The following is a 24,148-nucleotide window of genomic DNA, read 5'->3' as shown; positions in this document are numbered from 1 at the left end:
GTTTTGTATTCTAGTGAGGAACAATAATTACATATATAAAAGTATCTGATACATGAAATTAGTCTTGAGAAATAGATGGTTTCTGCTGAGCACAGTGGCTCATACTGGTACTTAAAAGGCTGAAGCAGAAGATTGTGATTTTGAGGCCAAATGGGCTATACAGGGACACCTTGTCTGAGGGGAAAAAAGATTTTTAAAAAAGGTGTAGCATAAGATTTAAACTAGACTGAGTCAGGATGATGATTTTTGAGGCCCAAATGAACTGCATGGGGAGACCCTGTCTGGGCAGGGTTCCATCAGTTTTAAATGTTGGGAATTGTCTTTCAGATGGCTTTCAGTGTTTATTAGGTTCTGTCAAGTTTCTTGAGCCAAAGAATACTTACCCATTTGGTTAATCACATGCCTACAGTTAATCACCTTTGATGTGTATTTTTACTGATGCATTCTCCAATCTTTAAAAAAAAAAAGCTCATTTCTTTTTACAAAAGAAATCAATTAAAGTGTTGACAGATGACAAACAGAATCTTTCTAAACCCTCTCACATTTTAAGATTTTTAAAATTGTGTGTATGCTTGTGTGCCTGTGTGAGTTATGGAAAGCACAAAGTGTACAGGTCTTGTGGCAGCCAGGGTATCTGATCCCCTGGAACTGGAGGTACAGGTCATTGTGAGCACCTAATGTGGTTGCTACCAACCCAACCCAGGTCCTCTGCAGAGAGCAACAAGTGCTTGTAACTGCCGAGCCATCCTCCAGCACACTCACTCTTTAAAGCCTTACTCTTGAAGTGCCCATGTGGCAGTTCTGAAACAGTATTTGCACTAATTGTGTTGGATCATTTTTTCTTCTTAGGCTGTCATAGATGCAAGTATTTTCCCTGTTTTGATCGAGGTTCTCCAGAAAGCAGAATTTCGTACCAGAAAAGAAGCAGCGTGGGCTATAACTAATGCCACATCGGGAGGCACTCCAGAGCAAATAAGGTGGATTCCGATTCTTTAACATTGTCTTTTAAATACCAGTCAGACAGTATGAAAAAAACATTTTTATTTATTGGTGAAACTAACATTTTTATGTCTGTTTGATATACAGAGATTAGAATTTCAAATAGGAAGAATTTGTTGATTAGCAGAATATACTGTCATGAGCATTAGATATGTTTTAAGCATTAAAATTAATTAGCTATTATATAGAAGTAACAGATATGAATATCAACTTGTTTAAAGTAAAATAAAAGTATGCATTTGTTCATTGTGCTCTCTCCTTATTGACTGTTGCCTTGCCAGCAGATAGGGTAATACTTCTGTGCACTACTTGTCTTTTTCCTTCTGTACTAGGTTTTCTAATCTATGCCTTTTATTATGTATAATACTGACCGCATTCATAGTTGATACATGATTTTAAGTAAGCCTGGCCAAGTCCTGGTCAAGTCCTGCTCCTTCAGTAAAACTTGTGACAGGATCAATTTTGACAGAGTCATTTAACCTTTCTAGTCCAGTTTCTTCTTGCTAATGAATTGAGTAACCATATCAAAAGTGAAATGTATGCACTTCACATGCACAGCACAGTGCTTAATGAGCATTAGGTTCTCAAGTAGAATAAAGTACTGGTGTCTTTTGGAATTGTCATTTTCAAGTATTGATTTCAGTCTTTTTGTATCGTATATCTTCAGTCTACAGCAAAGACACACATTGTACCTCAAATAAGCTTGACTTCTCTACATAATCTCATTCTTATGCCCTTCACAAAACTTGAAGTCACTATTTAAGAAACAGTTTCTAATGAATATATAACTCTTAAAAACGTATAAAATTAGTCAAATTATGATGCTATTTTAATGAACCAAAGGATTTTTAAGTCTACCAAATGTTAGATCATTATCTTGTTTGTTTCTTATATTTTTAGAGACAAATTCATACCATTGTCTGCCTTTTTTAGTGCCATACACCTTTCTTATAAAATAGTACAATATTTGACAATATATGTATACATACATGTATATGTGTGTAAGTGTGTGTGTGTGTGTGTGTGTGTGTGTGTGTGTGTGTGTGTATTGAGACATGATCTCACTGTGTTGCTATGGCTTATCTGGAATTTACTATATAGACCAGGCTGGCCTTGAACTCAGAGACATTTATTGGCTTTTGCCTCCTGATTGTTGGGAATAAAGGTGTGTACTAGTATGCCCTTTGGGGGAAAATATTTTAAAATAAGTCATCTGTAACTCTATTATGCTAACAGGTATTTTCATTATCCACCTTTTCTTTTTGTAACTTATTCTCATTATTTCCCTGGCCAGGCTTCCAAGTGCTGGAGCTATAATGTGCCACTGCACCTCGATAGACCATTGTCTTTCATTACCTTCATAGATACTGTCACCTTTGTATTTGTGTATAGAGATATCACCTGTGTCTGCTGCTTTTCTGTTCTCCCTTATTATTTTAATTAGTATTTCCTTTATATTGTGTCATAAATATAAGCAGTAGTAGAAGTCTTTGTTATGTCTTTTTTTATTACTACTGTTCTTTTTATCTGTGTCAATCTGAAAGTAATCACATATACAGGAAGAAAATGTCTTAATCTCAGATTAGATTCAGCATGCATACCTCAACAGTTGTGTTGACTATTGCCAGTTATTGTTCAGGTGGCTAAGTCATTTTGGTTACACCAGGTATTTTTATATTTTTATACCCATGAGATAATTATTCATTCAAAAATGTTTTTGATCAGTTACTTGGAAGTTGAGTGCATACCTTCTTTTTTTCATGTGTGGGTATGTGCCCCAGTGCAGATGTGGAAGCCAGAGAATGACACTTTAGTGTCAGTTTTCTTTTTGTGAGTTCCAAGAATGAACTCAGGTAACCCTTGCACAGCAAGTGCTAAGTGCCCCTGCCCCCACACACTCCTTTTCCAAAGGAGCTGAAACTTTTGAAAAATACTTCCTGTTGGGAAACTGAGGTAGAGAGCAGTTGCTCAAAGTTACATAACTAATTAGAAATGGAATGGGGATTTAAAAGCATGCAATCTGGTTTCAAAGCCTGTTTTTACACTTTGTGGTTCGTATGAATTCTTTGTCAAACAAAAGAAAAATCACTTTATTTTTATAAGAAGAAGCGGAAAGTAGGTAGTAATAGTGCATTAGGAAATTAGGGGATATTTCTGTGAACAGTACTTGTTAACATTTACCAAAGTAGCCTGTTTTCTTCTTTGTGATCGTTTGCATTTCTGAAATATAATGGATGTTTCAGAGCATTGGCTATGATTGCTGTTGTAAGAAATCTTTTGAAATTTAATTTGGGTGTTCCCTTTCCTTCTCCATTTATACCTTCCCAAGGAATAAACCAAGAGGGAAGGAGGGAAGGAAAGAGAGAACACACTGTCTAACCTTCAAAAAAGAACAGGTGTAACCTGCTATCCTAACTCTCCTCTGCAAAATCATCTAAGTGCTGGTCTGTGTGTGCATTTTGTAGTATTTGCAATTCCATTATTGCTAATTGTGTGAAACTGGATACAGGAGAAAAAGGTTTACACATTGCAATGTAAATAAAAACTTTCTGAGTTTAAACCGGGTATGTCGACATACTCCTATAATCCCAGCACTCAGGAGGCAGAGGCAGTCAAATCTGTGAGTTCAAGGCCAGCCTAGTCTATATAGTTTGTTCTAGGCCAGCAAGGGCTATATGGTGAGATCTTGTCTCAAAAAAGAACAACAAAAAGTGTGTATAGAAACACTTTCATTATTGGTTATATAACATTTCATTCTGGTTTTGTGTTATTATAATGTACAGTGTTTAAATCCTACCTCTTCCATTTCTTGTTAAAATTTCTCTGAAGGTATTTGGTAACCTTAGGCTGCATTAAACCACTTTGTGACCTTTTGACTGTCATGGACTCCAAAATAGTTCAGGTGGCTTTGAATGGACTCGAAAATATTTTACGTCTTGGAGAACAAGAATCTAAACAGAATGGAGTGGGTGTCAATCCATACTGTGCTCTCATTGAAGAAGCATATGGTAAGCAAGCAGTTGAAAGTTTGCAATTATGGGTATTCTTAATGATCTGCCCTAAGTGGCCTCCTGCCTTCTGCACCTCTACCCTTCCCCATTCTATAAGTTTTGTTTTCATTATAAAAACAGTATATTTGAAAAATATTTTTAAATAATTACCCATATCTTATATTGTAGCAATTCGTCTTCATCGTTTTCTTTTTACTATTTAACTTTCCTTATCTACCTTCCTTTTTATATTTTCCTTTTGTACAAAGACTTTGTATTGATTTAAGTAGTGTATGTTGTACATTTCTCCATGATTGGACAGATGTATACTATATTGGATAGAAGAGTGGGTATAGTTTAAGCAATGTTTTAGCAATTAAGGCCACATACTGGTAATTGACCATTAGTTTCCAATGCTTCATATAAGCCACAACAGTTATCTTTCTGCTTGTAAATTTGTTTCTTCTGTTTATTGGCAGCATTTTTTTTTGCCTTGATTTGGGATTTTTATTTTATTGATACTAGCTCTCAACGGTGTAGCTGAGATAGGCCTCCACTTCAGTTTCTTAGAAGTTGTGAGTAGAAGCATAGACCATCATATTCAGATAAATCCATATGTGCTGATATATTTTCAGGAATGCAAATGCTGAATCATAGGCACAAAATTGTTTTCTTTCCATTCTTAAGGACTTTTAGTTGACAGAGTCACTGGCTAGGTATGAAAGTACCTCTATAACTTGGTATTTCCTCTTATTGACTTGTGTAAAGTGATGTCACTAAGCTGTTTTTATGTTAATTTCTTAGTTTGTTTTGTATAGAATATGCTGTTTCTGAGCTAAAGAGATGGCTCAGTGGTTAGGAGCTTTGACTACTCTTTCAGAGGACTGGAGTTCAATTCCCAGCATGCACAGAGCAGCTCACAACTCTGTGACTCAAGTTCCAGTGGATCAGAGGCAGGCGGATCTCTGTGAGTTTGAGGTCAGCCTGGTCTACAGAGAGAGTTCCAGGACAGCCAGGGCAACACAGAGAAATGTTGTCTAGAAAAACTTAAAAAAAAAAAAAAATTAAATAAGTTCCAGTGGATCTAACTCTCTCACATAGAACATACATGCTGGCCAAATTCCATTGCATATAAAGAAGGATAAGTTATTAAAAAAGAAAGTGCTATTTCCCTTGTGTTAGTGTATTTCCTAATCACAATTGACTATTGAACTTTATTTAGTTCTGTATGTAACTTTTTTCAAAGTGATTATTTTTCTAACTTGTTATTTTGTGTATGGGATGGGTACATGGGCTCATGTGCCATGGCATGTTTGTGGAGGTCAGAGGACAGTTTTATGGATTGAACTCAGATCATCAGGTTCACATAGCCAGTGTCTTTAGCCATTGAGCCATCTTAGTAACCCTGTTTTTTATGGTTTATTATAAGGTTTTTCTAGAGGACTTTTTAAAAATATTTAACACATGACTCAGTCTCATCTATTTTTTTTTCCTTTTTTTTGTCACCTATTTCTTTGAAGTTTGCAAAATCATTGTCCTAATTGTGTTTGGGGTGTTCTGTGGTTGTTTACAGAGATGGTGACTGCTTTGCTTTTTCCTTACCTACAATATCCAAGTGGTGTGTCTTATAAAAAATGTTTTTATTGTTAGTTGGTGTTTGTGAACATGAGTTCCATAGTGCACATGTGAGTATCAGAGGATAGCTTTGTGGGATCAGTTCTCTTCTACTTCCCATGGCTATGGGCTCTAACTCATGCTGTCTGTCAGGTGTGTGTGGCCAGCACCCTTACCTGCTCAGTCATCTGCTTGGCCCAAAGTAATTTGTCTTTGAATGAAAAATAGTGTAGCATTACTCAGATCTGTGTAGAATTTTTTTCCTGAAAGCAATAAAATGGTATGCTACATATTTCTCTCATTCTTTCAGAATGAAGTTTTTTCTCAAGCTTCATTTATAGGTTGTACTTTTGGGGCATTCTGTAATAGCCAGATTATGGTATTTTCTTGTGATGTGCCATGGATTCAAATATCATTTGCATGTATTTCATACCAAAACCCTCTGGTTTCAATTTGTTCATTTGTTTTATTTCTCTTTCTGTTTTCATTATGTAGCATAGTTGTTCTGGAAGGGGTCTGTGGAATTAGTCTAAAACTAGACTTTTTTATAACTCAAGTGCAGATAATTTAACTTCTTGACGTAGTTAGGAACACACAGCAGGCTGGTTGGTGCTTGTAATCTTCCTCCCTGACTTGTGTCTTTCTTCATATTGTACTTCCCCCCCCCACTGTTTGTTTGCTTATTATTTAGAAAGACTAGATTTCATTAGCCTGAGCTATCCTGGAACTCTTTGTATAGTCAAGGATAATGATCTTGAACTCCTTATCTTATTACCTATACCTTCCCAGTGCTAGGGTTACAGGCAAGTACCACCTGCCTGGTTTTATACAGTAAGGGTGTTTGAGTCTAGGGCTTCCTGTGTGGTAGTCAAATATTTTTACCAACTGAGCTATATCCCTAGTCCCCTATATTTGTCATTCTTAAAGAATAAGGCATGAGTGTGAACTCATTTATTTGTGCAAACAATTTTAAAAAATTGACCAATCTTAGGAGTGATGAGCAAAGGGGTCAAGACCAGGCTGGGGAAACCCACAGAAACCGCTGACCTGAACAAGGGGAAGCTCATGAACCCCAGACTGATATCTGGGAAACCAGCATAGGACTGAACTGAGTCCCCTGAACGTAGGTGTCAGTTAGGAGGCGTGGGCAGTCTATGGGACCTCTGGTAGTGGATCAGTATTTATCCCTCGTATATGAATGGACTTTGGGAGCCTATTCCCCACAGAGGGATACTCAGTCAGCCTAGACACAGGGGAAGGTCTAGGCCCTGCCCCAAATGATGTGACAGACTTTGAAGATCCACTGTGGAAGGCCTTACCCTTCCTGGGGAGTGGATGGAGGGGGGGTGGGATGGGGAGTTGGTGGGGGGCAGGGGAAAAGGGGAGGGAGAGGGAACTGGGATTGATATGTAAAATAAGATTGTTTCTAATTTAAATTAAAAAAATTGAAATAGAAAAAATAAATCTCCCAGTCTTAGTGGAGTGAATGGATGCTATTGATTTGTTATTTTCATATATACTGAAGCCCTAATAATAATTTGTTTCTTGCATGTGTTCTTTCTATGATAGGCTTGGATAAAATCGAGTTTCTGCAAAGCCATGAAAATCAGGAAGTTTACCAAAAGGCTTTTGATCTAATTGAACACTATTTTGGTGTAGAAGATGATGATCCCAGCATTGCACCTCAGGTGGATGAAAACCAGCAACAGTTTGTATTTCAGCAGCAGGAGGCACCAATGGAAGGGTTTCAGCTCTAACAGGTGGTGGAGAAAATGATGGACTAAACTGGCTAGCTTCAATATCTCTTCCACATTACCAGTATTGGTAGAAATGTTTTTATATAATACAGAAAAGAAAAAAATCTGATGCACTTTTAAGAAGCAAAAATGAAAGAAAAGTTTCCATTCAGATGCACCCTTACCTTATAGATTTCTGTTTGTTGTTTTGGTTGTTCATTTTGATGTAGTTATATTTGTCTTCTGTTGTTTGGATTTTTATATATATTTGTGAATATACATTATGCAATTATTTCACTCAAGCTTGAAAAGGAGGGCTTTGTGTTATATAATGGTTCTGAACTTTTCAAGTATTCTTGAAAACTGCATAATAGCAGTGTTGTGAATATTGATAATTGCATTTTGGCAGGAAGTCTGGTGATACCCAGCCTTTATTAAATCTACCTCTGTCTTGAAGCAAACATAAAAACAAAAAAGCTTCAGAAGCATGAAGTCATATGAGAGCTGAATTAGAATATGATAATCTTTATTACTTTAGATTATAAATCACTGTGCTGTAGGTTATACTTCAAACAATTGCAACAGAAAACTTACAAAATGTATTTATAAAACAGAAGAAATATTGTACTGATGGTTAAAATGTGGCAGTTATGAAGAGAAAAGCTATTCATGTTGATCACATTATATACCCATAAAACACTTAAATATTTGTGTTGTTCACATAAAATACCATTATTGTAGTATATTTTATATTTTATCCAGATATGCTATCCGTTTTGGAATAGTCTTAATTTTCACTCTTCATTTTAAAGAGGATTGTGACAGAGAGGTGATCATGAATCTAAAGTAGCTACATATCTGAAACTATATTTATTCTGAGTTTTCAGAAGGTCTTCAAATGTTTTATTCTCTGTATAGTTGTGAACTTGAGTATTGAATGACAAAAGTATTCTGAAGAAATCACCTTTTATGTACTAACCTGTGTTAAATGCACTTAATGTTTTGACTAAATGAGCGATGCTAATGAAAACTGCTAAAGATTATTTAATATGTAGAAGTCCATATTAAGAATATTCCCTTTTGGTAACACACAGCAGGTCATATTGCTGCTTATTATGAACTATGTGGTAGCTGACTTTTGTATCAGATTGGTCAGTCTAATTTGCATTTTAGGAGTTAGCAACAAAAAGTCTCCTGAAATATGAAAGTCTAAAAGGTTTTGATAGGAAATTTGTATTTATTTATATATGTGTGTGTGTTATCCCCATAGAACTGCTTGACAGAATTTTCTAAGCAGATGTGGTATTGTCGAACTGTCTTTTGATTTATAGTTATATGCAGGTTTTGGATATACCCAGTTATATACGTAAGAATACTTATGTAAAACCTAATTTACAACTCTTAAGATGGGAACTAAAACAATTTTGATATGATTCATAGTCTATTCTGTAAAGGAAGATTTCATTTATGACAGCGTTTGTAATGTTTCTGCTGGAAATCAGGCATGTGACATAAGGAATGTGTATAAAGGAGTACTTTTAAATAGTAGGACACTTTGTAAACTGTATATCATGAATCTAAGCTTTTGGCAAGACACTTAAACACTACAACCATGAAATCTCAGTTTAAATGGTTTCTAGAGTGCTGACTGCATCTTCCAGTCCTTTTATACCATTAAGTAGAGGATTGTGTCTGTGCCCTTTTTATTATAATGGGAGTTGCAGAGTTAAGTATAAAATGTTATATTATGTACATTCAAAGAAACAGGGTAGTGATATAAAGATTACCAAGTTGATGGGTGAATTTATCAAATAAACACTGTTTTATGGTGCCAATGTTTCTAAGATGACAGGGTATTTGATTCTTTGTAATCAGTTAGTTGAACTTTTAGATGCAGCATACTTCAAACCTAGCCAGCTGTGCCTGCTTTGAGGAGCCAGTAGTCACTATAACAAATCCTCAGCCAAATCTTCCAAAAAGTAGTTCTTGTAGAAGAAAGTGTGTGTGTGTGTGTGTGTATGCATACACATACATGGGAATAAACATACATACATACATACATACATACATACATACATACACACTGTTTGCAGACACACAGAATAAATGACCTATCAAAGGGGGTTTTAGAATATGTCAGTGGAGCAGATATATTTCTAACACAGAACTTGATCGTACTTTGAATATTTAAATACACATTTAATTTCTTGGATCTCTATCTTGTGTAATTTGATTAGATTTGACTGTGAAGAGCACTTGGTCTCACTTCAAGGTCTGGTTCTTTTTTGTTGAACCAAGAGTAAGAGATAGCTTTCTAAGTATGCCATTTTAAAATTCCCTCTAACTTGTTTTCATCATCATAATATTGTCCCTTGTGATGCAACTTAATAAGTTGCTTTTCTAAGATTTATGGCACTTATGCAGAATAGTTACTGTGCCAAATAAAATAAAATATGTCATTAATGCAGATACCAAGAAAAATACTTGAAAGAGTCCATTTAATTAAATTGGTCCATTTAATTAAATTTATTTGAGCTTGAATTTCTACTGGTTGAACTATGCAATCATGCTTACTTGTTTTATAAATACTTGATGCACTGGCCTAGGTCCTTACTGTTTGTTTATTTAGTTGTTTTTTCTGTATGCTTTAATTTGAAAGGTTACTCCAACCTCATTTTTAATGTTCTTAATTTTTAGTGTCATTTGTCACTTAGTGGTAGCACCGAAACAGGGTATTTTTTGTTTTACTTTGTTTTGCTTTTTGTTTTAAAGTAAATCTGCTGGCACAGAAATAGCTTCTCATTTGGTTCCCGAAACCTGTTTGCAGTTAAAGATGGACCCACTGGGAAAGAACTGAAGAAGAATTTATTACCTCTGCTTTTGTAGTTTTTCTTCTTATAAAGGAGTATTATGAAAAAGTTAACACGAAAATGTCTGTGAATTTCTGTTTGTGTTCTAAATTTAGCAATCTACTGTTTGCTTAATTGTGATACTGTGAAATAAAATGAACTCCTATTCATTTTAGTACATAGCACTACTATTTTCTGAAATGTGACATGCTGTTAGGAGCCAATATAGTAGGGCTCTAGAAGGCCATTGTCTCGTGATTGGAAAGTGAGATGAGATGAGGGGATTCTCACCCAACTACATAAAGAAACATTTGAGTATTATGCAATATTATGAAATGTTATACTCTACTAAACACAATAAAATACTGTTTTGCAGTTGCATTTGTATGTGTGCTTATTTTCATTATTATTGCTAAGATTATGTATTTTCAATGGAATAAAAACAGATGCAATCATCAGTTAATAGTCTGTCCATTATGTAAAACAAGAATCATAAAGAATAGTTAATTCAAAACTAGGTAGAAAAAGAGAAGAAAGGGAATCCCCCCCCAAAAAAATAGAGAAAGTAGCAGGATGCTAAATGTAAATGGGTTATGTCAGTAATCACAGTATGTAGCTGTACTAGACACTTTTCTGCTGCCAGGATAAAGCACCGTGATCCAGTCAACTTACAGAAGGAAGACTCACAAATCCAGGGGGATCGGAGTCCTCAACACCAGTTTGTTTTTGTTTTTGTTTTTGTTTTTTGAGACAGGGTTTCTCTGTGTAGCTTTGGAGCCTATCCTGGCACTCGCTCTGGAGACCATGCTGGTCTTGAACTCACAGAGATTGGCCTGCCTCTGCCTCCCGAGTGCTGAGATGAAAGGCGTGCGCCACCAACACCCAGCTCCAGATGCTAGTTTTTTGTTGTTTTGTTTTTAGAAACACTTAGTTGCACACTTTTCTCCAGACTGGCCTTACTAATTTTACTCCCATTGGTAGTGTATACATGCTCTCCTTTGCATATCCTAACCAGCATTTGTTATTTTGTTTTCTATTTATTAATAGCTATTCTAATATAGGAGATAGTATTTCATTTTGTTTTGATCTGTGTCTCTGATGGCTAATGAAGTCAAGCCCTTCTGTTATATAACTCAAAGCAGTGAAATAACTATAGCAAAGAGATAATTGCACCCTGAGTTATTGCAGCACTGATTCCTAATAGCCAGGATGGGCTATACGTGGGCCAAAAAAAAAAAAAAAAAATTCTAATTTTTGTTTTTTACAAGCTGGTTTAACATTTGTAAGGCAGTTCTTAGGACAGCCTTTGCTGCTGTGGTAGTGCTGGTCTGAGCATTTCCATAGCCTGTGAATTATTAGAGTGACTGGCCCAGCCCAGGGGAGTTCTAAGGATTGTTTTCACTTACTTGTCCTTTGAAGTGGTTATTTTGATGGCCTTGGGTAGTAATTACACCTGTTCAACTTAGCTGAAGACAGAAAAGGAAACTGCTGCATCTGTGAAACCATCTGCCCCCCTTTACCTACCTACCATGCTCTGTTGTGAGCTTTTAACTCAGATTTCAGGGCTTCCCTGTCTTGCTGGCCAACTTTCAGCTCTCTAGGAAGGGAAATGAAGCAGTCAGGGGACCCTTTCATTTTACCAATGACTGCCCACAAGATTTACTGTCTGTTTACAATTTTCTCCAGCACTTTATGCACACTGAGTCTTTGCTCCTCTATCTTGGCAGGAAGTGGGAAGTGCACCACCATATTCTCTTAATAAACTGGCAGGTAGGCTTTTGCCTCACTTACCATTCTAATGCTTTTTTCTTGCATCTTATTTTTCTTTTATCTCATTTATTCTGAGGTAATTTGGTTACATTGGTTTGTCTGGCTTCATTTATTTAAGTTTCTGCCTTTCACTTTTTGGTTTTTGGGTTGAGGGGATTGTTTGGTGGTGTTTTTGGTTTTGTTTTTGTTTTTTTGTACTTTTTCATGTGACTTCTCAGACATATTTATTAAGGCATTCTATATTTTTTTCTAAGAAAAGCAGTTGGTAAAGCTAAAAAAAAAAAAACCCTCTGATTAAAAAGTAAATTAGCAATAAAGAACATGTGAGAGCAAGATACCTAATTTTGGAAAAGTTTGAAGACTTGACACACTTTTTCCATTTGTTTGTTCGTTTGAGGCAGGGTTTTTCTGTCCTGGTCCTGGCTGTCCTAGAACTCGATCTGTAGACCATGTTAGCATTGAACTCATAGAGATCTATCTGCCTCTGCTTCCCAAATGCTGGGATTAGAGACTGTACCCCCACTGCCTGACTCCTTTTATATTTTTAAAATAGCTTTATAATTACTGTTTTAATACTTCATCAATGAAATAAATTCTGGAATAATTCTTAGACTTCAAATCTTTTGCTTAATGGACATCTAGAAAAAAAAAGTATAACTAAAAGGACTATTTAGGTACCAAATACTAGAGACCTTAGGTTGAAAATTAATATTTGGGGTTTTTGTGTCTTTGTTTAGAGACAAGGCTCACACTTTAGTCAAGGCTAGCTTTGACCTCATGAGAATACTACCTGGGTCACCACAGTGCTTGGATTATATGCATAATATAGTGCATATATTGATTGGTAAGAGCAGTAAAAGACAGACTGTAGCTACACACTTTGTGCATGAACATCATAATGTAAGGATAAGAGCCCATAAAACAACTACATGCTATATGATTCCATCAAAAACAAGTAAAATGAACCAACAATGAAACTCAGAACAATGGTGTTAGAACAATACCTTTGGGGTGTTCTATGTTGAGAGAGCAGAGTTCTGAAGTTCTGTTGATTATTTTATTTTGGGCTGTGAGCATACCAGTGCTGTAATCCGTGGAGTTTGGATCTGGAAACCTAACTGTGGCAGCATGGGAATGAAAAAAGGTCAGGCACATTGCAGAAATGCTAGAGTTTGGGTGCAGGGTTCACACTGATGGAATGGCATTTCTACCACCACTGCATCCTGTTTATTATGTACAGCACGGGGTGGGGGGGTTCCGATTAGCTAGTCTCCATTGGAGGTGTCTGTTGGCAGACTGTCTCAAACTAAACATCCGGGAGGAGGAAGCTGCAGTTGCTAGTGTTTGTACACACTGATAAGTCCTCTGTAAACTCTGGCACTTGGATCAGAGGAAGAAGGTTTTCCCAACTTCAAGCCCAGCCCATATGAGGAAGAGCTTTGCTAATTTCCCATGGGTTCAAGGGCTTGGGTCTCTGTCATGACTGTGTCTATGTCAACAATACATTCACTCAGGACTTCAGTACCTCAGGATTTCCTTCTGAAGGAGACCCCCTCCTCCCCAACATCGGAGGCTTCCTCATGGACCCCAGGATTAGGCAAAACCCACACTCAAACACCTGTTTTCACAGAGATCCTTTATTAAGTGGGAAAGAAAAGATAAGTGGCTGCTTTCTGATTCAGGCAGAAAAACAGCAGTAAATGACCTTGCAGTTGAATTTTCAAGAGGAAGAGGGGAGGTTTGTGTTAGAATGGGCTAGGGTGTGGTGGTAAAGGAGACAGGAGACTAAAGAGAAAGGGAGAGGACAAGGGAAGGAGAAAGAGGCATTATTCTCAGAGGGACAAAAGACGCCTCTGGATAGAAAGGAGACAAATGTCGGTTTATAAAGGTAAAAAGGGAAACCCATGTTAAGATGAGGTGTTTAATTTTAATTGGGCATGTTTGTTAGGTGAATCTAAGGTGGCTTCTCATTGCCAAGCCTTGGTAGTCAGTCTCAGGAGAAGGAAGTGATCAAGTTAGGGAACAAACCTTGAAGGCTAGCTTTAGGAATATAATCTAATGTTTTTTAGCAAAGCAGAGAAAATGGGGGAGAAGGGCAAGGCCTGCCAGAGCCTCATACTGGAGTGGGCTAGTCCTTTCACCTTCTGTTTGCTGTGTAAAAATCTACCAAGTTACTTATACTTTTGTGCACTATTTTTTTAATGGGTGTTAGTAAATGCTTACTAAAACATTAAAATGATCTTAATGTTTTTGTTACCAAAGTAAAACCATAGCAAACGTTTTATCAACCTTTTATTATTGCTAATAGTAATGGCATCTGAGAGAGTGCTTTGACACTTAGAGCATCATTTAGCCTTAGCCTGTGCAGCCAACGCGGCCTCTTCGCGCCACTTGGCTTTCTTTGCCAGGTTCCAACTTGTTAAGGATTCATGCCGTTCTACAGCCTAAAAACAAAACACAACATGACTATTTAGAAGAACTCACATCATTGTTAGATATATGGAAAAGCCTTTGCTCCAGGACAGTCAGGACTACACATAGAAGCCAGATCTCAAAAAATAACATCTCCAGAGAATTGCCAGTCTGGCAAGCAATTTTCTGAGATAGGCTAACAACGGTATGGTTTAGATTTCTTTGTTCACTTTCGACTATTCAGCCCAGTGAGCACCGTTCTGAAGTCTCCCCTCTGAGAACATTTTAAGGGTAAGTTAATCCCAATCAGTTAGCATGACATTACTAAGTTAATGACACCTGGTCCTTGCCCAAAGTTAGGGGACTTGGACATTTGAAAACCTGAGGAATAGACTTGAGGGTGTAGAGTCATCTCTAATGGTGTAGCCACTGACTAGGTGGGAATAAGAAGGGGTTCAGAGTGAAAAGATTCCAAAGGGTAAAGGGAGTGAATATGATCACATTGTATACATAAAAGAAACTTTAAAAAAATTTCAAGCGGTGAAATCTGATGAATACCTGCCACCCCCAAAGAAGAAGGAACCATACGTGGAATGACAACTGCCTAAATACACCCAGAAGGGAGGATACTGAGATCAGACTACCCAGCCAGCTCTAACTAGTCCAGTCACCCAGGTGCAGGCTCCTAGGTGATCTGTCAGGATTGCTGGAGCTGCTCGTGGAAACAAAAAACCAAAAAAACAAAAAACAAAACAAAACAAAAAACCCAAAATGATCCAGAGGGTTAGAGGCAGAGTGCACACATGAACTGGTCATCTCCCCACTTCTCGTTATAGATATTAAGCAGAAAGTGTGCGTGGAAGCTGGCAGAGGCATACTCAACCCCAACAGTCACTTCTGCCCATCTGTCTCCTAAGTCTGCGCAGCCGCTACTTAAATAAAGATTCAGAGAATGAGCCAATCTGATTTACTTTCACACCACAGAGTTCTTATGCAGATTTTTCAATTATCCTTTGTTATTTTACAAATAGGAAATAAAATAAAACCTTTTTCCTCTTCCTTGACCAGTTAGTTAATTTTGGATCCAAAATTTCACGAACAGATTTGTGTCTATTATGATATATGTATGTGGGTGGAACCGGATCCAAAGATGAATTTGTTCTTAAAGCAGAGTCTCTGAATTCAGAACAGGTCTGTAACATTTCGTATAACTAGTCTTGTTTCTCAGCCCAACCCTGTAGGGGTAGACTGAACCCTGGGCCTCCAGAAGGCAGGCAAGTGGTCTGCCCCTGCACCTCAACCCCTGCCCACCACCGCTGGGTATTTCTTTCAGGGAGGCACTCACCCTTTTGGCGGACACAATCACAGCAAAGCAGGCGATGATTGTGAGCCCGATCATTATGTAACAAGTTTTCACTCGAGCTTTGTTTCTGGCAACATCTATCATTTCAGGCCTAAACCGAGATGTGCATTTTGTTAATTATTTTCAGTATCTGTTGATACTTTAATATTTGTTAATATTAAGGCAATCCAGCTTTCTGACGAGCTTGATATATAGCGACTTATTGTTTGAATAGCCCAAATATTATCCCAAATGCAAACCATAGTCCTAAAAGATTACCAAATGCTAGCCCATTTGTCTTAGCAATTTTAAATTAGCACACATTTATTCAGATTCCAATCTTAAACTACTGGTAGCCACTATGAAACCAGCGTAATGTATTTGGTTTCTAATTGATCAAGATAAAACTACTAGCAATGTGTTGGACTATGGTTATTTCTTAGCTAGTATAAAAGAATTGAAACTCTTTGGAACAGCTTATATTTAAATCCATTCTCCACACTTTCTTTCAAGATCCTTTCAGCTTCTTCTTGCCACTCCCTATCTTATTCTCTCATGAGACTAGTTACATGTAAGTGTAGTACAATTACCTTAGATTTTAGTAACAGTACTTACAAAACTGTTACAACGGGAATCAAGCTTTCGGTGCTTTTATATTGAAACAAAACTACCAATTTGCAATGGTAATTAAGTGCCAATTTATCAATATGCATAAGGTTCTTGTGTCTTGAAAATATTGAGTGGCATTCTTATCTAATATAAAGCTTACACATGATTAGTTGTAATGCAGTTACATTTTAAAAATTCATAATGACATGTTAAATTTATTTTGAAAAGGAAAGCTTTAACTCTTTCACAAGCAACACAAAAACCACAACAGCCTGTTTTCATTATACTTCAGGCAGAATTAAGCTTAAAATGCCAGTTGCAAACAGGTTTAATTAGTGTCCAGGGAGACATTATTAGATTGTATTTTCTGCTAGCCTTTTTTTCCAGATGAAACCTAAAACCTCATCTGTGATCTGGCATACAGAATTAGTTTAGCAATTAAAAACAGAAGAAACTCATGTTTTCAGCAGTTTGGAGTCTATAAATGTCAAGGAGAGTAAAATTTGTTTGTAATATTAGAAAATGTCTTTTAAGTTGATTTCATTTTTTTTTATTTAACTATTGCTCAAAGAGCATGTTTCATTGCTCCACAATGAATTACGCGGTGTGCATTTTTCCAGCACACGGTTTTCCTCTTCCATTCACTTGAAACCACTTATGATGAGACCAACCATGCTGAAGTAGACTAACTTCCCAAGGCCAAGAAAGCTGGTACCAGATGGCTACTGTCCAGTAGTCAAAAAGCCCTATCCAGGACTCTTTCCTTGCATGGAGAAGAAAGGAAATAACTCCTGACACTGGCCCCTCTCTGTCACCCCAGCCATCATTACTCAGGTTCTAGTTTAGCATAAATAGTTGAATTACTTTTCTCATTCTGTAACACAGTACCTTGACAAGGGCAAATTTAGGATGTATTTGCTTTGTTTGGTTCAGTCTGTCATTGTGGTATGGTGTGAATAGATTGAGGATATAGGCTATCACGGGGGGGGGGGGAGGCGTGTCGTTTGTAGCTGAGATGGCCATGTGTGTTCAAGCGAAGTCAAGAGTGATGAATGCTTGTGCTGGAGTTTTTTTATTCCTTCCAGGAAACTCCCCCACCCCACCTCCACCACTGCCGGTGGGTCTCCTTCCTACCGAAGTTAACTGAATCTAGTAACTCCTCGCAGCCATGCTCAGAAATGTCTTTTCCACAATTCTGTATCGGTCCTGTTCATGCTAGCCATCCTAGTACTCCACTGCTAAGCCTGCTCAGACAACTCCCGTGTCTACGAGGCCGGGAACTGCCTGCCAGATAAACTCCTGGGTTCTCATTCAGCTTCAGCACTCTATAATTCCAACTTCCCGTTGTCTGGTCAAGCAAGCGCCTTGGCATTTGCCCACATTTAGGGAGTGCTGTAAACTGCCTATGACTGTGTTAGTGCGAACAACTGTGCAGCGCTGCTGCCCCTGGCCCGCAAGCACACTGGTTGGAATCTGTGTCCCTCCCGGCTTTGAGTCTCCCCGCAGGCGAAACCCAGGCACGGGGCCCCTTTCACACTTACGGTACTAGGGACGGGATCTCGTCTATGGATTTGAAACGCCCGGTCCACAGCAGGATTTTCTTGTCGAATTGCGAAGGCTTGTACTGGGCGGGAATCTTGTGAATCTTCTCTGCAGCAAAAGCGACAGTGCATCCGCAAGCCTGGACCCTCCAGCCCGAGCCCCTGGCCCACTCTCTGGCAACCCCCTCCCTCCCAGCCTTGTCCTACCCTCACCTGGAGGCTCAGAGCCGCTGGGATTCTGGCTACTGGAGCTACGGGGGTGACCCGCGGCCCGGGGACCCCATCCCATCCAGCTGGAGACAGTTTGAGGGGAGCGGCGGACGGCGAACTCCAAGCCCCAGCGCAGGACCCAAAGCATCCTGCACACCACGGGCGCAGGACCATGAACCTTTGAGACAGCTCACGTGACTCATTTAAAAGACTTGGTATTGAGTAGATAGGGATTTTCATCAGGATTTCACCCTGGGCCCATTAGAAATAAATCCAAACCTTTTACAGACCTTCAAATACAGGAAACGTCAAATCTCACCAAGCAAGGCCAGGAACTCTAAACAAATTAAAGATTCCTTTCACATCCCGAAGCAGCTGTGTTCATGAAGCTGGATTTCCAGATGGTTTTCCTTCTAGGTAGACTGAAAGTAGGTCTTCTCGGGAATGCCCAGCTCCTCTTAGACTAAGGAACTCACAAGGTCATTTTTGTAATCATCCCACCTGTGGACTGCTGACTGTAGCAAGCCTCCACACTGATTTTGAAGCTAAGACATGCAACGTAAGAGTTGCACAATTGTGTACTAGTCTTGATATCATTTGTAAAAACAGAATGTTTGCCTTTTGATCATTTATTCCTTGGCTACTCTAGTCCTACTATATACCAGGTATTTCTCAAAACTGGTATAGAGTATTGATGTTAGGTAGGGAGTAGTGAATTTTTAATATATATATATATATATATATATATATATATATATCAGTAAGATACAGTGATACAGTAGGCAAGAGTAGGGTTTGCGTCTGAGGCTGGGGGTGTTTGGTATGTTGAGGTCTTACTCTTTAAATAAAACTTTAGAAGACACAATTTCTTTCCCTTAGCAGTCTCAACCTAAACCCTGAACCCAGGGCACTTTATGAAATTCCTTGTAGACAAATGTGAGTTCCCTGACCGGAAGGATTGGTTATTATGTTCCCAGTATATATGTATATGGGGAAATAAGCACTTAGTGGATGCTAACTAGGTACTGAACAAATGAATGGATGAATTCAAGTCTTGAAATAGAAGAGACTTTGTACTGGTTAGTTTCCAACAATTGGCATGAACTAGAGTCCCTCAGGGAGAGGGAACCTCTGCTAAAGAATTGCCTTTGTAAGATTTTGCTGTAGGTAAAATTGACTGAGTGATGACTGATGCAGGAGGCTCCAGCCCACTGTGGGTAGCACCACCCCTGGGCAGGTCTTGGGTGGTATAAGGTAACCTGAGCAAGCCATGGAGAGCAAGCTGGTAAGCAGCATTCCTCTGAAGTCTGCTTCAGTTTCTGTTTTCAGGCTCCTGACATGAGTCTTGGATACTGCTGGTGGTAGACTCTAACCTGTAAGCCCCAAACCCTTTCTTCTCCAAGCTGTTTTCAGTCACGGTGTTTATTGCAGCAACATAGAAGCAAACTAGTATAGACTTCATTCAGGCTAGTTTTAGAAAAAAGACTGGCATACTTCACAATCAATGTCCCTTTCTATCTTGTATCTGCAGTGCTGGTTATGTTGTCCAGCACACAGCAGCCTACAGGTAAATATTGATGGAAGCAAACTGAATGAGTCCCTAATTGGTAATGTGCATTGCCACAGATGTTGGATGGTCCCTCCATTACATTACTTGACAATTCTTCCACCCCTCAAATGATTTTTTGTTTATTTTTAATATTTTATTTTCACGTCACCGGGGAAGCATCCATAGAGCTAGAGTGAACTGTCTCTGAGACATAGTTCATTGATAATAGTCCGCTGTATTAAACTAACTAAAAAATCATTTTCCTGGAGTGAACGAGATGTTGTACACATATACTCAAGCTTGTCTCATGAAACAGACCTACAGGGCACAGGGCAAGGGAATAAGAGCTCAAGTCACAAGAGAAGGAATAGCTTGCACTATATTTTCTACCCCTGGCAGGATTAAGCTATGACTTTGGGGCAGAACTCTACATAAATTACTTACAGCTGCATAGGAAATGTTTTTCTTAGCTCTATAATTAGAACAAACTTTAAAAAATAGTTGAATCATTTTAATAGAAGAAAAAATGGTTGTATTCTTTTAAGCCAGGACATAGTATTTATTCATTAAACAAGTATTTAGTGAGTGTTTCCTATGTGCTCTAGGTTCTGATATGACAGCACACAGGCAGTGCCCACCACAGAGACCACAGAGGGTATTCAGCCATAGTAGTTTTAGCTGACCCATTCTGGTTTGGTGTTATTTTTCATCCCAAAGATTCATATCACTTATTTGAAAAGAATGTCTTCAGGATTGTGCCTTCAAGATTTGTTTTCCATTAATATAGCTTACATTCCTGTCTTGTACATCTACTATGATTGCTTCTTAAAACACATTGTAGTGCCCAGGTTCTTTCTTTTCTTTCCTTTCCTTTTCTTTTCTTTTCTTTCCTTTTCTTTTCTTTTCTTTTCTTTTCTTTTCTTTTCCTTTCTCTTTCTTTCTTTCTTTCTTTCTTTCTCCTTCCTTCCTTCCTTCCTTCCTTCCTTCCTTCCTCCCTCTCTCCCTCTCTCCCTCCCTCCCGCTCTCCCTTTCTCCCTCCCCCTCTCTCTTTCTTAATTGAAAACCTCATGGTCTGTCTTAGTCTAAGGCAAAGGATGTTTGCATTTGAGTTAGGCATTGCCCTGGGGAACTGCCAATCTGTTCCCTTGCCAGGAAATTCTCTGCTCCCAGGGGATTTGTTAGGAGGACCTTAACTAACTTGTTTTCTGACCTTCTACTAATCTTTCAGTGGGAAAATTTCAAAATTATGATTCCCCTATAAACGAATCTCACAGTGGTCCCCAGTACTGGGGTAAGCTTACCAGCTGTACATAGTTCTTGTGAGGCCTGCTTATCTACCATTCAATAACAAAATGAGGGGATTTTTTGTTCTTATCAGGGAACATTTTGAAATTATTCTGACATTTAGAACTTTAAGAAGGAGGAGAGATCTCAAGGAGACTGCAGAAACTTAGTGAAGGTCCTGCAATAACTTCCTATGTGTATGTTTATATAGGCGTTGCTCAAGACCAGAACACTTCCAGTACTTGAAGATGTGAAAAGTGTTAATATGATCTGAGTTCTTACAGCCACAACTGAAGACATTGAAACCTGTCTTGAGCAAAGGCGGCTCTTAAAACATGCTGCAAATACCTTCCCTGTCCTTCTCTATCCATGTCCTTATTCACAGTCTCCAAAAGCAGCCCCCACGCCCACCAGTGTAGCTCACACTGACCAGTAACTCCTGATCCGTTTGTTTCATTCTCTCACGTGCTGGCAATACAGCTGTGTTCCACCTCACCATTTAATTCCCCCTTTCTTACGTGCATACAGTACAGGGAGTTAGCTGTGGTCAGGATAAGGGTGTGCCATCCATTCTTATTGTGCAGGAAGATTAATGTATTAAAAGAGATTCTGAATTTTCCAGGTAAAGTAGAGAGACGGCATCCACCTACTTAAGGTAGTGCTTGGATGGAGAGCCACTTGTGATGTCAAATGTGCTAATATATTTAATTCATTCAATAAGATAATGAGAAGGAAAATCATCCCTAGTGAAGCTTGGTTTAAGGCTCTGAAGTAAAGAACATAATCTCAGGATTTGAAGATCCTGTCACAGGATGGTACCCTTCCCTACTGTACTTAGGTTTGTACCCAGTGTTGGCTACTGCCGAGAAGTCAGGCACTGTGAGACCCCTAACTTTAGAACCCCTCCCCCCTTTTTTCTAGATTTTTTTTTCTGATTTTTTCCTTTGGTTCTTCCATGATCCAAAATTTCACAATGAGGTATTACCCAAAGTTCCTAACATCCATCCTAACGCGCTATGGATACTCATTATTTAAAATTGAAAGTAGTAGATAATTTCTTGAAAAGTTTCTCTGATAAGTGCCACCCCAATACTTTTTTCTGTGTTTATTCTAGAAGCTTTATTTGGATGTGGCTGTGTCGGATCTTCAAAATTTCTTCCCAGTCTTTCCCATGTTATTACTTTTTATTTACTTCTTGGAGATTGTTCTCAACTTTATTTTCACCTTTACTTACTATGGAGTATCAAGAGAGTGTGCACTATGTGACAAAAGTTCCAGGCTCTTGATATAGCATCAGTGGGTAGAGAAAAAGAAAACTGTTCTCTTGAGTGGGTGGTCTATTTTATTGAGGCAGATGACACTAAAAAGCGTATGACAAACAGAAAAATCAATGCAAGAATGAGTCTAGTAGAGATGGGGTCTGTGCTAAAATTAGAACACCATCCTGTAAGGTGATATTGCTTAGTGACACCACGCCATCTCAGTTTGTAGACACACTTTATGCTGTTCCTGGTGTGATGATCTTGACCATCTATATGTGCCTCAAAACATAGACTTATCATTAAGTGACAAGTGACTGATGGTTAAAAAGTTATATGACAAAATTAATATAGGTAAGGCTGAAGGAGGGTCTAGAATACCATACAGGAGGTAGACTATAATTTTGCATGGAGTGATCAAGAAAGAACTCGATGAAGAGATGACGTTTGCATGGAGATTTAAAGTGAAGCAATTAGGGAAGGAGAGTGTATACACAAAAGGAAGAGTTGTTACAAAGGAGGAAATGCACATGGAAGTCCCACTGATGGTAAGAAAACAAATATGACTGGGCTAAAGTGTGTGACAGACGATGCAAACCAATTAAAAATATAACAAAAAATAAAGTTAGAAGAGAGACAGGGGATGCATGGTTAGATAATTCTGCAATAGGCTCTATAGGTTATTAAACAAAAATCCTAGTGCCAAATGTAGGACACTTCCTTATGAACTGTTTCCCAGCTCCTAAAACAAAGCAGCTGCTGCCGTTCCTATTTATTGGCCACCAGAACAAAGCACCACATACCTTAGATGTAAGATGCAGAGAAGTCAGGCTGGAGAAGGGCTGGAATCTTCCTTTTTGCTGACTAGGTTTCATAGTATTGGAGGATGCTATATAGGGATCCACACACTCACCCAGCAGTTTACCCTACAAACTATAATACTAACCTTGGAGGCAAGATGTGCCCTCTGGATAACCAACCACTTTTTGATTGAATCTGAGGTCCATCCCACAGAGTGGCATGATTGGTATTGTAAACTGAGTCAAAAACACATGGCTAGGGAGATGATAGACCCTAGTCGGGAGGAACTTGCTACAGCTGTTAAGCTAAATTGACATGACACAAAACTGCCTTCAAATTATTTTTATGTCCATAGATAAAATGCTACTTCTCAGTCAGAGAAGCCTCTCATCCCAAGCAAGCCTCTCATCTTGTGAGTGGCTTCTCAGGATGCTCTGTACAAGGTATTTATTCTATTGCCTCTAAGGTTCAGAGAACATTGTGGAAGAGGGGCCAATAAGAGTGTCAGAACTAGTCGGGTGTTGGTGTTGCACGTCTTTAATCCCAGCACTCGGGAGGCAGAGGCAGGAGGATCTCTGTGAGTTGGAGGCCAGCCTGGTCTCTAGAGCGAGTGCCAGGATAGGCTCCAAAGCTACACAGAGAAACCCTGTTTGGGGGGGGGAGGGTCAGAACTAGAAGATAAGGAGTAGAGCTCTGAAATGTTTAGGGTATGACACAGCCATTGCAATCATGATGTCACAGCTGCTAAAGTGACCTGCATAAAACAGGGCCTGTCAACAGTCAAGGTTAGACCTGAGAGGAACTCATGACCCTGCTCCTCCTTGCTGAACTACGGCAGACTGATAGGTTACAGGCCAGGGGAAGTCATTATCTTCAGCTATGCATCCCTGGTGAGCCCATCAAGCCCTAGTGGATAGTTTCCAATCTATGGTCACACAGATGGCCTTGGTTAAACTCTGTGGGATGCAAAATAAACAAACTGTCATGAATGTGGCAAAGAGTCTTGTAGGGAGGAGAGAGGTTCCCAGGGTTGAGCGGAAGATAAGGAAGATTGGAGGCAAGAGTCATCAGAATACATTATATACATGAGAGGAACTGTCAATGAACAAATTTAATAATGTAAAAAAGCAAACTTGAAACATAGGTGAACATAAAATTATAAATACTAAGCAAAGCCATCAAC

The 24,148-nt window shown here is 38.6% G+C and overlaps 2 protein-coding genes across 3 annotated transcripts in view; one reads left to right on the top strand and one right to left on the bottom strand.

Annotated features, from left to right (window-relative positions):
- The window catches only part of Kpna5 (karyopherin subunit alpha 5), a 51,569-nt gene extending 41,000 nt beyond the window's left edge, over positions 1-10,569 (top strand). For both annotated transcript variants that reach the window (XM_035440354.1, XM_027402108.2), the window contains exons 12-14: positions 850-977; positions 3,829-4,007; positions 7,173-10,569. In XM_035440354.1, coding sequence (XP_035296245.1) covers positions 850-977; positions 3,829-4,007; positions 7,173-7,360 — 495 coding nt within the window. In that variant the 3' untranslated portion in view covers positions 7,361-10,569. The remainder of the gene's footprint in view (positions 1-849; positions 978-3,828; positions 4,008-7,172) is intronic.
- A 3,734-nt stretch (positions 10,570-14,303) lies between these two features.
- Positions 14,304-18,220, bottom strand: Fam162b (family with sequence similarity 162 member B). Its single transcript, XM_027402107.2, has 4 exons — positions 18,076-18,220; positions 17,863-17,971; positions 15,716-15,824; positions 14,304-14,402 (listed from the first exon to the last, which is right to left on the bottom strand). The coding sequence occupies exons 1-4, from the start codon at positions 18,218-18,220 to the stop codon at positions 14,304-14,306; spliced, it is 462 nt and encodes a 153-aa protein (XP_027257908.1).
- Between the last annotated feature and the right edge of the window lie 5,928 nt (positions 18,221-24,148).

This window comes from Cricetulus griseus, chromosome 2, assembly GCF_003668045.3.
Source record: "Cricetulus griseus strain 17A/GY chromosome 2, alternate assembly CriGri-PICRH-1.0, whole genome shotgun sequence".
Classification (NCBI taxonomy): domain Eukaryota; kingdom Metazoa; phylum Chordata; class Mammalia; order Rodentia; family Cricetidae; genus Cricetulus; species Cricetulus griseus.
The sequence above is the reverse complement of the archived record's forward strand: the minus strand, read 5'-3'. Positions and strand labels throughout refer to the sequence as shown.